The 12,140-nt window shown below is 55.1% G+C and overlaps 1 protein-coding gene across 1 annotated transcript in view; it reads right to left on the bottom strand.

The window, feature by feature from the left end:
• Positions 1 to 327: 327 nt before the first annotated feature.
• Positions 328 to 12,140, bottom strand: part of LOC148654343 (protein kinase C and casein kinase substrate in neurons protein 3) — a 16,326-nt gene continuing 4,513 nt past the window's right edge. The window contains exons 3-10 of the mRNA XM_088646365.1: positions 11,723 to 11,879; positions 8,801 to 9,036; positions 7,670 to 7,825; positions 6,622 to 6,797; positions 5,510 to 5,630; positions 5,359 to 5,429; positions 3,045 to 3,121; positions 328 to 2,382 (exon numbers count right to left, since the gene is read on the bottom strand). Coding sequence (XP_088502491.1) covers positions 2,270 to 2,382; positions 3,045 to 3,121; positions 5,359 to 5,429; positions 5,510 to 5,630; positions 6,622 to 6,797; positions 7,670 to 7,825; positions 8,801 to 9,036; positions 11,723 to 11,879 — 1,107 coding nt within the window. The 3' untranslated portion in view covers positions 328 to 2,269. The remainder of the gene's footprint in view (positions 2,383 to 3,044; positions 3,122 to 5,358; positions 5,430 to 5,509; positions 5,631 to 6,621; positions 6,798 to 7,669; positions 7,826 to 8,800; positions 9,037 to 11,722; positions 11,880 to 12,140) is intronic.

Raw genomic sequence — 12,140 nt, 5'->3', positions numbered from 1 at the left:
ATCCACTCTCTGGACTTCAGACAGCAGGGTCCAATTCACTCCGCTTCCTGCTTTTGCAACAGTCCCTTGACCAATTATCTTCCAGCAAGTGGTCAGGTGACAGGGAGCAGCCACTCAAAGCCCTCCCCCCACCCCAAGAGGATTCTGGAGAATGTAGTCCCAACAGGACTGCACGCTCACAACATATATATATACAATATTAACAAATACAGTCAAATGTTTTATACTGATTACTTTGGTAACACTGTATCTGACTGGTCCTGCCAAAAACTCACCTACACTCACACACAGGCGCAACACACACACACAGTATATCTCTCAGGGAGCTGAGCAGTAATTAACACTTTATTAATTCAGAATAAACAAAAGATCAATTAATCTGTTTAACCCAAGACAGGAATTGGGTGTGTACAGCACAGCAAGAACCTTTAGTTGTAAACGTAAGAGATAGAGATAGACTAGATTAGGATAGCAGTACAATTTCTTTACTCTCCAGTCGATTAAATACAATTCTTTATATTCTATAAGACAAACTTGCAGCTTATTAGTGTAGGACCTCTTAGTGCAATATCGCAAAGCAACAGTCAAAGTTAGAACAGAAGTCTCAATAACTAGGGGGACAGTGAATCCAAGGCAGGCTCATGCATGCAACACACCTATTGCAAAACTGCACTGTGTGGTATGTTCATATACAAAACACGTCCGGATTCTGGATACAGTCTGACAGAGAGAGACACGCAAAGTGTCAACAGGCACAGAGACAGACTCAAAGAGTCAGAGACAGACTCACACATGCTAGTGCACACAGTCAGACAGACTCACACACACTAGGGCACACAGTCAGAGACAGACTCACATACAATAGTGCACACAGTCAGAGACAGACTCACATACAGTACACTAGTGCACACAGTCAGACAGACTCACACACACTAGTGCACACAGTCAGAGACAGACTCACATACACTAGTGCACACAGACAGACTCACATACACTAGTGCACACAGTCAGAGACAGACTCACATACACTAGTGCACACAGTCAGAGACAGACTCACATACACTAGTGCACACAGTCAGACAGACTCACACACACTAGTGCACACAGTCAGAGACAGACTCACATACACTAGTGCACACAGTCAGAGACAGACTCACATACACTAGTGCACACAGTCAGACAGACTCACACACACTAGTGCACACAGTCAGACAGACTCACATACACTAGTGCACACACAGAGGGAGTCAGAGGGAGACACACACACACAGAGGGAGACACACACACACAGAGGGAGTCAGACACACACAGAGGGAGTCAGAGGGAGACACACACACAGAGGGAGTCAGAGGGAGACACACACACAGAGGGAGTCAGAAGGAGACCCACACACACAGAGGGAGTCAAAGGGAGAAACACACACACAGAGAAGTCAGAGGGAGACACACACACAGAGGGAGTCAGAGGGAGACACACACAGAGAGAGTCAGAGGGAGACACACACACACACACAGAGGGAGTCAGAGGGAGACACGCACACAGAGGAGTCAGAGGGAGACACACACACAGAGGGAGTCAGAGGGAGACACACACACACACAGAGGGAGTCAGAGGGAGACACGCACACAGAGGGAGTCAGAGGGAGACACACACACACACAGAGGGAGTCAGAGGGAGACACACACACACACAGAGGGAGTCAGAGGGAGACACACGCACACAGAGGGCGTCAGAGGGAGACACACACAGAGAGAGTCAGAGGGAGACACACACACAGAGGGAGTCAGAGGGAGACACGCACAGAGGGAGTCAGAGGGAGACACGCACACAGAGGAGTCAGAGGGAGACACACACACACACACAGAGCGAGTCAGAGGGAGACACACACAGAGGGAGTCAGAGGGAGACACACACACAGAGCCATGGTAGACCCAGTTCAATTCCCTCCAGGAGTTTCCAGTTCCAGGCTCTCAAACAGGAGCTCCTGGGGTGCTGGGCTGGGGGTTACAGGGTTGGGGATCCCCCCCCCCCCTGTAGGACCCCCAGTCCAGCGCCTCACGGCCGTGACCGGAGTCCCCCGATCCCTCTGCCCAGTGGGCATCGTCCGTCCCAGGAAGGACCACCCTGCTGTTTCCAGAGGGATCACCGGACAGCCGGTCCGGCGAGACAAAAGATCCGTAGCACCTAGTCAGACACCGAGTGGCCCGGGTTCGATCGCCGGGGGGGGGGGGGGTGGGGTGGTGGAGCTCCCCCTGGTGGCGGGGGGCCGTTACTGCAGCACCTCCACGTAATTGGCGGGGTACAGCCCCTCTCTCCCGCCGTCCTTCAGCCCCCTGCACCAGCCCTGGTCATCCTCCTCCTCCGTCTTCAGGAACTCCTCCCCTGGGAAAACGGGAACCGGGAAGCGAGTCAGGGCGGGGCGGAGGAGGGGGGGGTGGGGGTTCCCTACTAGGTTTGGGGGTCAGGGGGAGAGAGAGAGCCCGATGGGCCCGGAGGGAGGGGAGAGGAGTTGGAGGGAGCGATCGAGGCACGGAGGGGGGTGACAGTCAGAAAGAGAGGGGGGGGGCCGAGGGGCAGGAGATCTCCTCTGGGGGAGCCGGGAGGGGAGATAAAGGGGTGCACCTGTCTTCGTGGGGGGGGGGGGTTGGGGCCACAATGAACCTGAACGCGTCCAACACCCTGGTGGGGGGCTTCAAGCGTGCGAGGGGCTGGGTACAAGTAGGGGCAGTTCATTTCCGCCCCGGCCAGGCGGAGAACTTGCCCTCCCGCCCGGCCCGGCCCCAGCTCTGAGGACACCCAAGGGTGCAGAACCGGTGCCTCTGATCCATTTCCCATGAGCCCTTGGGAAACGAATGACATGTGGTGGCAGCAGTGGGATACAGGCTGTACCGGAGGGGAGGGGCTAACGATGACTGGGGCCTCCCTCCCTCCCCACAGCCCCCGCAGGCCCGCTGGACGGCCCGCTGGTCACAGGCCGCCGCCGGGGGGGGGTGAGGGGGAGCTCAGCGCTCCAGCTCGGGGGGGGGGGGGGGGCGGAACTGCACCTGCTTTGAAGCTCAGCTCGTCCGGCTCCTGGCCCACGTAGTCATACAGAGCCCTGACTCTGACCCCGGACAGCGCCCTGCGGAGAGACAGGCCGACAGGGACGTCAACCAGCCGGACAAGGTCCCCGTCCCGCCGCCCCCTCGTTCTCTCGCCCCCTCTCTCGCGAGGGGGGGGTGGACGGAGAGACGGAGCCTGGTCTGGCCAGCGGGACGCATGTAGACGGAACAGAACTACAGAGACAGACAGGCAGGTGAGTAGAGACAGACAGATAGAGAGACAGACAGTGATATTAACAGACAGACACACAGACAGGCAGGTGAACTCCACACAGATATACAGACAGATAGAGACAGACAGAGAGACAGACAGTGATATTAAGAGATAGACAGACAGACAGACAGGCAGACAGGCAGGTGAACTCCACACAGATATACAGACAGATAGAGACAGACAGAGAGACAGACAGTGAGATTAACAGATATACAGACAGACAGACAGGGAGACAGGCAGGTGAACTCCACACGGATATACAGACAGATAGAGACAGATAGAGAGACAGACAGTGAGATTAACAGATATACAGACACGCAGACAGGCAGACAGGCAGGTGAACTCCACACGGATATACAGACAGATAGTGACAGATAGAGAGACAGACAGTGATATTAAGAGATAGACAGACAGACAGACAGACACACAGACAGGCAGGTGAACTCCACACAGATATACAGACAGATAGAGACAGACAGAGAGACAGACAGTGATATTAAGAGATATACAGACAGACAGGCAGACAGGCAGACAACAGGTGAACTCCACACGGATATACAGACAGATAGAGACAGACAGAGAGACAGACAGTGAGATTAACAGATATACAGACAGACAGACAGACAGACAGGGAGACAGGCAGGTGAACTCCACACGGATATACAGACAGATAGAGACAGATAGAGAGACAGACAGTGAGATTAACAGATATACAGACAGACAGACAGACAGACAGGGAGACAGGCAGGTGAACTCCACACGGATATACAGACAGATAGAGACAGATAGAGAGACAGACAGTGAGATTAACAGATAGACAGACACGCAGACAGGCAGACAGGCAGGTGAACTCCACACAGATATACAGACAGATAGTGACAGATAGAGAGACAGACAGTGATATTAAGAGATAGACAGACAGACAGACAGACACACAGACAGGCAGGTGAACTCCACACAGATATACAGACAGATAGAGACAGACAGTGATATTAAGAGATATACAGACAGACAGGCAGACAGGCAGACAGGCAGGTGAACTCCACACGGATATACAGACAGATAGAGACAGACAGAGAGACAGACAGTGAGATTAACAGATATACAGACAGACAGACAGACAGGCAGACAGGCAGGTGAACTCCACACGGATATACAGACAGATAGAAACAGATAGAGAGACAGACAGTGAGATTAACAGATATACAGACACGCAGACAGGCAGACAGGCAGGTGAACTCCACACGGATATACAGACAGATAGTGACAGATAGAGAGACAGACAGTGAGATTAACAGATAGACAGACAGACAGGCAGACAGGCAGGCGAACTCCACACAGATATACAGACAGAGACAGACAGAGATATTAAAAGACAGACACACAGACAGGGAGACAGGCAGGTGAACTCCACACGGATATACAGACAGATAGAGAGACAGACAGTGATATTAACAGACAGGGAGACAGGCAGGTGAACTCCACACAGGGAGAGAGACAGATAGAGACAGATAGAGAGACAGACAGTGATATTAACAGACAGGGAGACAGGCAGGTGAACTCCACACGGGGAGAGAGACAGATAGAGACAGATAGAGAGACAGACAGTGATATTAACAGACAGGGAGACAGGCAGGTGAACTCCACACGGGTATACAGACAGATAGAGACAGATAGAGAGACAGCCAGTGATATTAACAGACAGGGAGACAGGCAGGTGAACTCCACACGGGGAGAGAGAGAGACAGAGACAGATAGAGAGACAGACAGTTATATTAACAGATATACAGACAGACAGACAGGCAGACAGGCAGGTGAACTCCACACGGATATACAGACAGATAGAGACAAACAGAGAGACAGACAGTGATATTAACAGACAGGGAGACAGGCAGGTGAACTCCACACGGATATACAGACAGATAGAGACAGACAGTGAGACAGACAGTGATATTAACAGACAGGGAGACAGGCAGGTGAACTCCACACGGGGAGAGAGACAGATAGAGACAGACAGAGATGGACGGTCAGACAAAGACTGACTTCTTCTCAGTCACTTTCGTCTCCGAGTCCTTCTTCCCTTTCTTCTGTGGCTTCTTCTCCGGGGTCCACTCCTGCCGGAGCAGAGACAGAGGGGGGGGTGAGGCCCGGGGGGGAGGAAGAGGAAGGGCGGTCAGGGGGGGCCGGCCAGTACCTGGAAGTGTGGCCAGTCGGTGGGCATGCCTGGGCCATGAGTGTTCTTCCACCAGCGCAGGTCGTCCTGCTCGCTGATGGACATCAGGGTGTGGTGGAGCTCACTGTACACTGCCCTGACACTGAGAGAGAGAGAGAGAGAGGGGTTAATACACCCTGACACTGAGAGAGAGAGAGAGAGAGGGGTTAATACAGGGTGTGGTGGAGCTCATTGTACACTGCCCTGACACTGAGAGAGAGAGAGAGGGGTTAATACAGGGTGTGGTGGAGCTCACTGTACACTGCCCTGACACTGGGGGAGAGAGAGAGGGGTTAATACACCCTGACGCTGAGGGAGAGAGATAGGGGTTAATACAGGGTGTGGTGGAGCTCACTGTACACTGCCCTGACACTGGGGGAGAGAGAGAGGGGTTAATACACCCTGACGCTGAGGGAGAGAGATAGGGGTTAATACAGGGTGTGGTGGAGCTCACTGTACACTGCCCTGACACTGAGGGAGAGAGAGAGGGGTTAATACAGGGTGTGGTGGAGCTCACTGTACACTGCCCTGACACTGAGGGAGAGAGAGAGGGGTTAATACACCCTGACGCTGAGGGAGAGAGAGAGGGGTTAATACACCCTGACACTGAGGGAGAGGGGTTAATACACCCTGAGACTGAGAGAGACGGGTTAATACACACTGACACTGAGGGAGAGAGAGAGGGGTTAATACACCCTGACACTGAAAGAGAGAGGGGTTAATACACCCTGACATTGAGGGAGAGGGGTTAATACACACTGACACTGAGAGAGAGAGGGTTTAATACACCCTGACACTGAGAGAGAGAGAGAGAGAGAGAGAGAGAGGTTAATACACACTGACACTGAGAGAGAGGGGTTAATACACCCTGACACTGAGAGAGAGAGGGGTTAATACACCCTGACACTGAGAGAGAGAGAGAGAGGTTAATACACACTGACACTGAGAGAGAGGGGTTAATACACCCTGACACTGAGAGAGAGAGGGGTTAATACACACTGACACTGAGGGAGAGGGTTTAATACTGTATAATAATACTGTTATTGGCTGGTTAGTGGGATATTCTCTCCCTGTATCAAGTAATGATTGATCACCTCTCATTATTGGTGATGTCCAGGTGTCTGTGGATGGACAGGAAGGCCTGTTTCAGAAAGCTGATTCGTCGACGCTCCTCCTCCTGTGATTGGTCAAAGACGGCCTCCATTTCCTCCATGTAGCGCGGTGCATAGCGTGTCACTTCCTCCAGCACCTTCTCATAGCGACCCCGCAGCTGCCATGACAACCACAGACACAGACACACCATAATGCCTTTATAGAAGTATAAGAATAGACCTGCTGACACACTGTCACTGACACACAGAGACACACACACACACAGAGACACACTCACACACACACAGAGAATAGACCTGCTGATACACTGTCACTGACAGACAGACAGACACACACACACAGACACACACACAGAGACACACACACACAGACACACAGAGACACACAGAACACACAGACACAGAGACACACAGAGACACACACAGACACAGAGACACAGACACACACAGACACACAGAGACACACACACAGACACACACACACACAGAGACACACACACTCCATACACACACTAACACTCACACACTCACCCCATACACTAACACTCACACTCACACTCACACTCACACACAGATTCACACACTCACACACACAGAGAGACACATTCACACACACACACCCCATACACACACACTCACACTCACACACACTCACCCACACACTCACAGCCACACTCACACACTCACACACACACACTCACACACTCACACACACACTCTCACACACTCACACTCACACACACACACTCACACACACACCCCATACACACTCACACTCACACACAGATTCACACACAGAGAGACACATTCACACACACACCCCATACACTCACACTCACACTCACACACACACTCAGAGAGACACATTCACACATACACCCCATACACTCACACTCACACACTCACACACACAGATTCACACACTCACACACACACACAGATTCACACTCACACTCACACATACACACACTCACTCACAGATTCACACTCACTCACACTCACACTCACACTCACACTCACACACACTCACCTTCTCGGTCTCCTGGCTGGCGCTCTCCCGCTCCTCCTGGATCCTCCTCTGCTTCTCGATGGCGATGTCGGGGTTCCCCCGGGCGTGCGCCTCGCGGTCGCTGGCCACGTGCTCCTTGCGGCTGGCCTTGTGGAAGGCCGCCCTCGCCTTCTCCAGCTGCAATGAGTTCAGGGACGGAGACCCTCAACAACTACAACTCCCAGCAGGCAGCAGGCTTCACCTGCACACAGAGGAATGCTGGGGAATGTAGTTTTCCACACATACAGCTTGCATCTAAAGTCTCTTTTTCTGAAGGGAAGGGGGGGGGGGAAGATCTCTGTGTTACAGTATTGCTACACAAGGAGGACACCTGAAGAACTACAACTCCCAGCAGGCAGCAGGCTTCACCCGCACACAGAGGAATGCTGGGGAATGTAGTTTTCCACACATACAGCTTGCATCTAAAGTCTCTTTTTCTGAAGGGGAGGGGGGGGGGAAGATCTCTGTGTTACAGTATTGCTACACAAGGAGGACACCTGAAGAACTACAACTCCCAGCAGGCATCAGTCTTAACCTGCACACAGAGGAATGCTGGGGAATGTAGTTTTCCCCCACACATACAGCATGCATCTAAACTCTCTTTTTCTGAAGGGTGTCACAGTACATTGACACCAAGAGGACAGGGCCACTGGCCCTTTCACACAGCATGCTGGGTTTTAAACTGCAGCTTTAGAGACTCTTGTAACCTATTATACAAGAAATGGCGTGCTGCTCAGTCAGGACACGTGAATATGTGGGGAAGGGGGTTTATAATAATAATAATAATAATAATAGCTTACACTTATATAGCACTTTTCTGGACACTCCACTCATATAACTGTGGACCTGTGCCTGTTCTTTGCGTGAAGTGTGCATTTATCAGTGAGGTTTTTTTTTTCTATCTATGTTTCGTGCAGCAAGACGCCAGACCAAATTCCTTGTACTTGGCGAACAAAGTGGATCTGAATCGACCAGAGGAGCCCGCCGCAGAACTACAGCTCCCAGAGTGCCGATCTGCCTGGCTCAAGGGACTCTGGGAAATGTAGTTTTTTTTGTTTTTGTTTTGTTTGTAGGTTCCGGCTACACGGCCTAGCCGCAGAAAGGGCCCGGTACCTTCTTCAGCCTCTTGGCCCAGGGCTTCTGCGCGCGGGCGAAGCCGCTGTCCAGGTCGTGCGCCTCGCGGAAGCCGCCGAACATCTTCTTGTGGAAGGTCTCGCGCTGCCAGGTGCGCACGCGGTCGCCGTCCTCCGACACCAGGGAGCGGCAGACGGAGGCGTGCAGGAGGGACAGCCGGTCGGCGGCGGACAGGAAGCACTGCCAGGCGCGCAGGAGGGAGCCGTACAGCGGGCCTGCGCGAGGCAGAGGGGAGGGGAGGGGGTTGGGGGGGGCGCCTGAGGCACGGCGACACCAGCACGGCGACAGAGCTGTCGCTGTGGAGACCGCCCGCCCGCCTGCTCACGACCGCCACCGGGTGCTGTGCTCCCTGGCGTCCACCGGGGGTCTCTGTGACACGCAGGGGCTGCTACGAGTGTGACTACGAGATATGGGCCCTGCCCAGGCTGCAGTACTCACTGGCGTCCACCAGGGGTCTCTGTGACGCACAGGGGCTGCTATGACTGTGACTGTGAGATATGGGCCCTGCCCAGGCTGCAGTACTCACTGGCGTCCACCAGGGGTCTCTGTGACACACAGGGGCTGCTACGAGTGTGACTGTGAGATATGGGCCCTGCCCAGGCTGCAGTACTCCCTGGCGTCCACCGGGGGTCTCTGTGACACACAGGGGCTGCTACGAGTGTGACTACGAGATATGGGCCCTGCCCAGGCTGCGGTACTCACTGGCGTCCACCGGGGGTCTCTGTGACACACAGGGGCTGCTACGAGTGTGACTCTGAGATATGGGCCCTGCCCAGGCTGCAGTACTCACTGGCGTCCACCGGGGGTCTCTGTGACACACAGGGGCTGCTACGAGTGTGACTGTGAGATATGGGCCCTGCCCAGGCTGCAGTACTCACTGGCGTCCACCAGGGGTCTCTGTGACGCACAGGGGCTGCTACGAGTGTGACTCTGAGATATGGGCCCTGCCCAGGCTGCAGTACTCACTGGCGTCCACCGGGGGTCTCTGTGACACACAGGGGCTGCTACGAGTGTGACTGTGAGATATGGGCCCTGCCCAGGCTGCAGTACTCACTGGCGTCCACCAGGGGTCTCTGTGACACACAGGGGCTGTACGAGTGTGACTCTGAGATATGGGCCCTGCCCAGGCTGCAGTACTCACTGGCGTCCACCAGGGGTCTCTGTGACACACAGGGGCTGCTACGAGTGTGACTGTGAGATATGGGCCCTGCCCAGGCTGCAGTACTCACTGGCGTCCACCGGGGGTCTCTGTGACACACAGGAGCTGCTACGAGTGTGACTGTGAGATATGGGCCCTGCCCAGGCTGCAGTACTCACTGGCGTCCACCAGGGGTCTCTGTGACACACAGGGGCTGCTACGAGTGTGACTACGAGATATGGGCCCTGCCCAGGCTGCAGTACTCACTGGCGTCCACCAGGGGTCTCTGTGACACACAGGGGCTGCTACGAGTGTGACTCTGAGATATGGGCCCTGCCCAGGCTGCAGTACTCACTGGCGTCCACCAGGGGTCTCTGTGACACACAGGGGCTGCTACGAGTGTGACTGTGAGATATGGGCCCTGCCCAGGCTGCAGTACTCACTGGCGTCCACCAGGGGTCTCTGTGACACACAGGGGCTGCTACGAGTGTGACTGTGAGATATGGGCCCTGCCCAGGCTGCAGTACTCACTGGCGTCCACCAGGGGTCTCTGTGACACACAGGGGCTGCTACGAGTGTGACTGTGAGATATGGGCCCTGCCCAGGCTGCAGTACTCACTGGTGTCCACCAGGGGTCTCTGTGACGCACAGGGGCTGCTACGAGTGTGACTACGAGATATGGGCCCTGCCCAGGCTGCAGTACTCACTGGCGTCCACCGGGGGTCTCTGTGACACACAGGGGCTGCTACGAGTGTGACTGTGAGATATGGGCCCTGCCCAGGCTGCAGTACTCACTGGCGTCCACCAGGGGTCTCTGTGACAAACAGGGGCTGCTACGAGTGTGACTGTGAGATATGGGCCCTGCCCAGGCTGCAGTACTCACTGGCGTCCACCGGGGGTCTCTGTGACACACAGGGGCTGCTACGAGTGTGACTGTGAGATATGGGCCCTGCCCAGGCTGCAGTACTCACTGGCGTCCACCAGGGGTCTCTGTGACACACAGGGGCTGCTACGAGTGTGACTACGAGATATGGGCCCTGCCCAGGCTGCAGTACTCACTGGCGTCCACCAGGGGTCTCTGTGACACACAGGGGCTGCTACGAGTGTGACTACGAGATATGGGCCCTGCCCAGGCTGCAGTACTCACTGGCGTCCACCAGGGGTCTCTGTGACACACAGGGGCTGCTACGAGTGTGACTCTGAGATATGGGCCCTGCCCAGGCTGCAGTACTCACTGGCGTCCACCGGGGGTCTCTGTGACACACAGGGGCTGCTACGAGTGTGACTGTGAGATATGGGCCCTGCCCAGGCTGCAGTACTCACTGGCGTCCACCGGGGGTCTCTGTGACACACAGGGGCTGCTACGAGTGTGACTGTGAGATATGGGCCCTGCCCAGGCTGCAGTACTCACTGGCGTCCACCAGGGGTCTCTGTGACACACAGGGGCTGCTACGAGTGTGACTACGAGATATGGGCCCTGCCCAGGCTGCAGTACTCACTGGCGTCCACCAGGGGTCTCTGTGACACACAGGGGCTGCTACGAGTGTGACTGTGAGATATGGGCCCTGCCCAGGCTGCAGTACTCACTGGCGTCCACCAGGGGTCTCTGTGACACACAGGGGCTGCTACGAGTGTGACTCTGAGATATGGGCCCTGCCCAGGCTGCAGTACTCCCTGGTGTCCACCAGGGGTCTCTGTGACACACAGGGGCTGCTACGAGTGTGACTACGAGATATGGGCCCTGCCCAGGCTGCAGTACTCACTGGCGTCCACCAGGGGTCTCCACTTGGCGCTCCACTCGCTGAGCTGCTGCGCGTACTGGCGCTCCACGCGCGCCCTCTCCTGGAAGCACGTGACGATGTCGTTGCACGCCGAGAACGTGTCCTCCGTGCGCCGCACCGTGCGCTGGTAGTTACCGGGCTGTGAGGCGGGAGGGAGGGGTCGCATCAACACAGAGAGGGGCTCCCTTAGTCCTGAGATCCCCGGGGACCAGCACCACCCTGCCTGCTCCACACCTCCAGAGCAGGAGAGGAGGAGAGGAGGAGAGGATAGGAGAGCAGGAGAGAATAGGAGGAAAGCAGGAGAGGATAGGAGAGGAGGAGAGCAGGAGAGAATAGGAGGAGAGCAGAAGAGGATAGGAGAGGAGGAGAGCAGGAGAGGATAGGAGAGGAGGAGAGGATA

The sequence above is a fragment of the Lepisosteus platostomus genome, chromosome 9 (assembly GCF_059453375.1).
Source record: "Lepisosteus platostomus isolate fLepPlt1 chromosome 9, fLepPlt1.hap1, whole genome shotgun sequence".
Classification (NCBI taxonomy): domain Eukaryota; kingdom Metazoa; phylum Chordata; class Actinopteri; order Semionotiformes; family Lepisosteidae; genus Lepisosteus; species Lepisosteus platostomus.
This window is presented reverse-complemented; position numbering and strand designations above follow the sequence as displayed.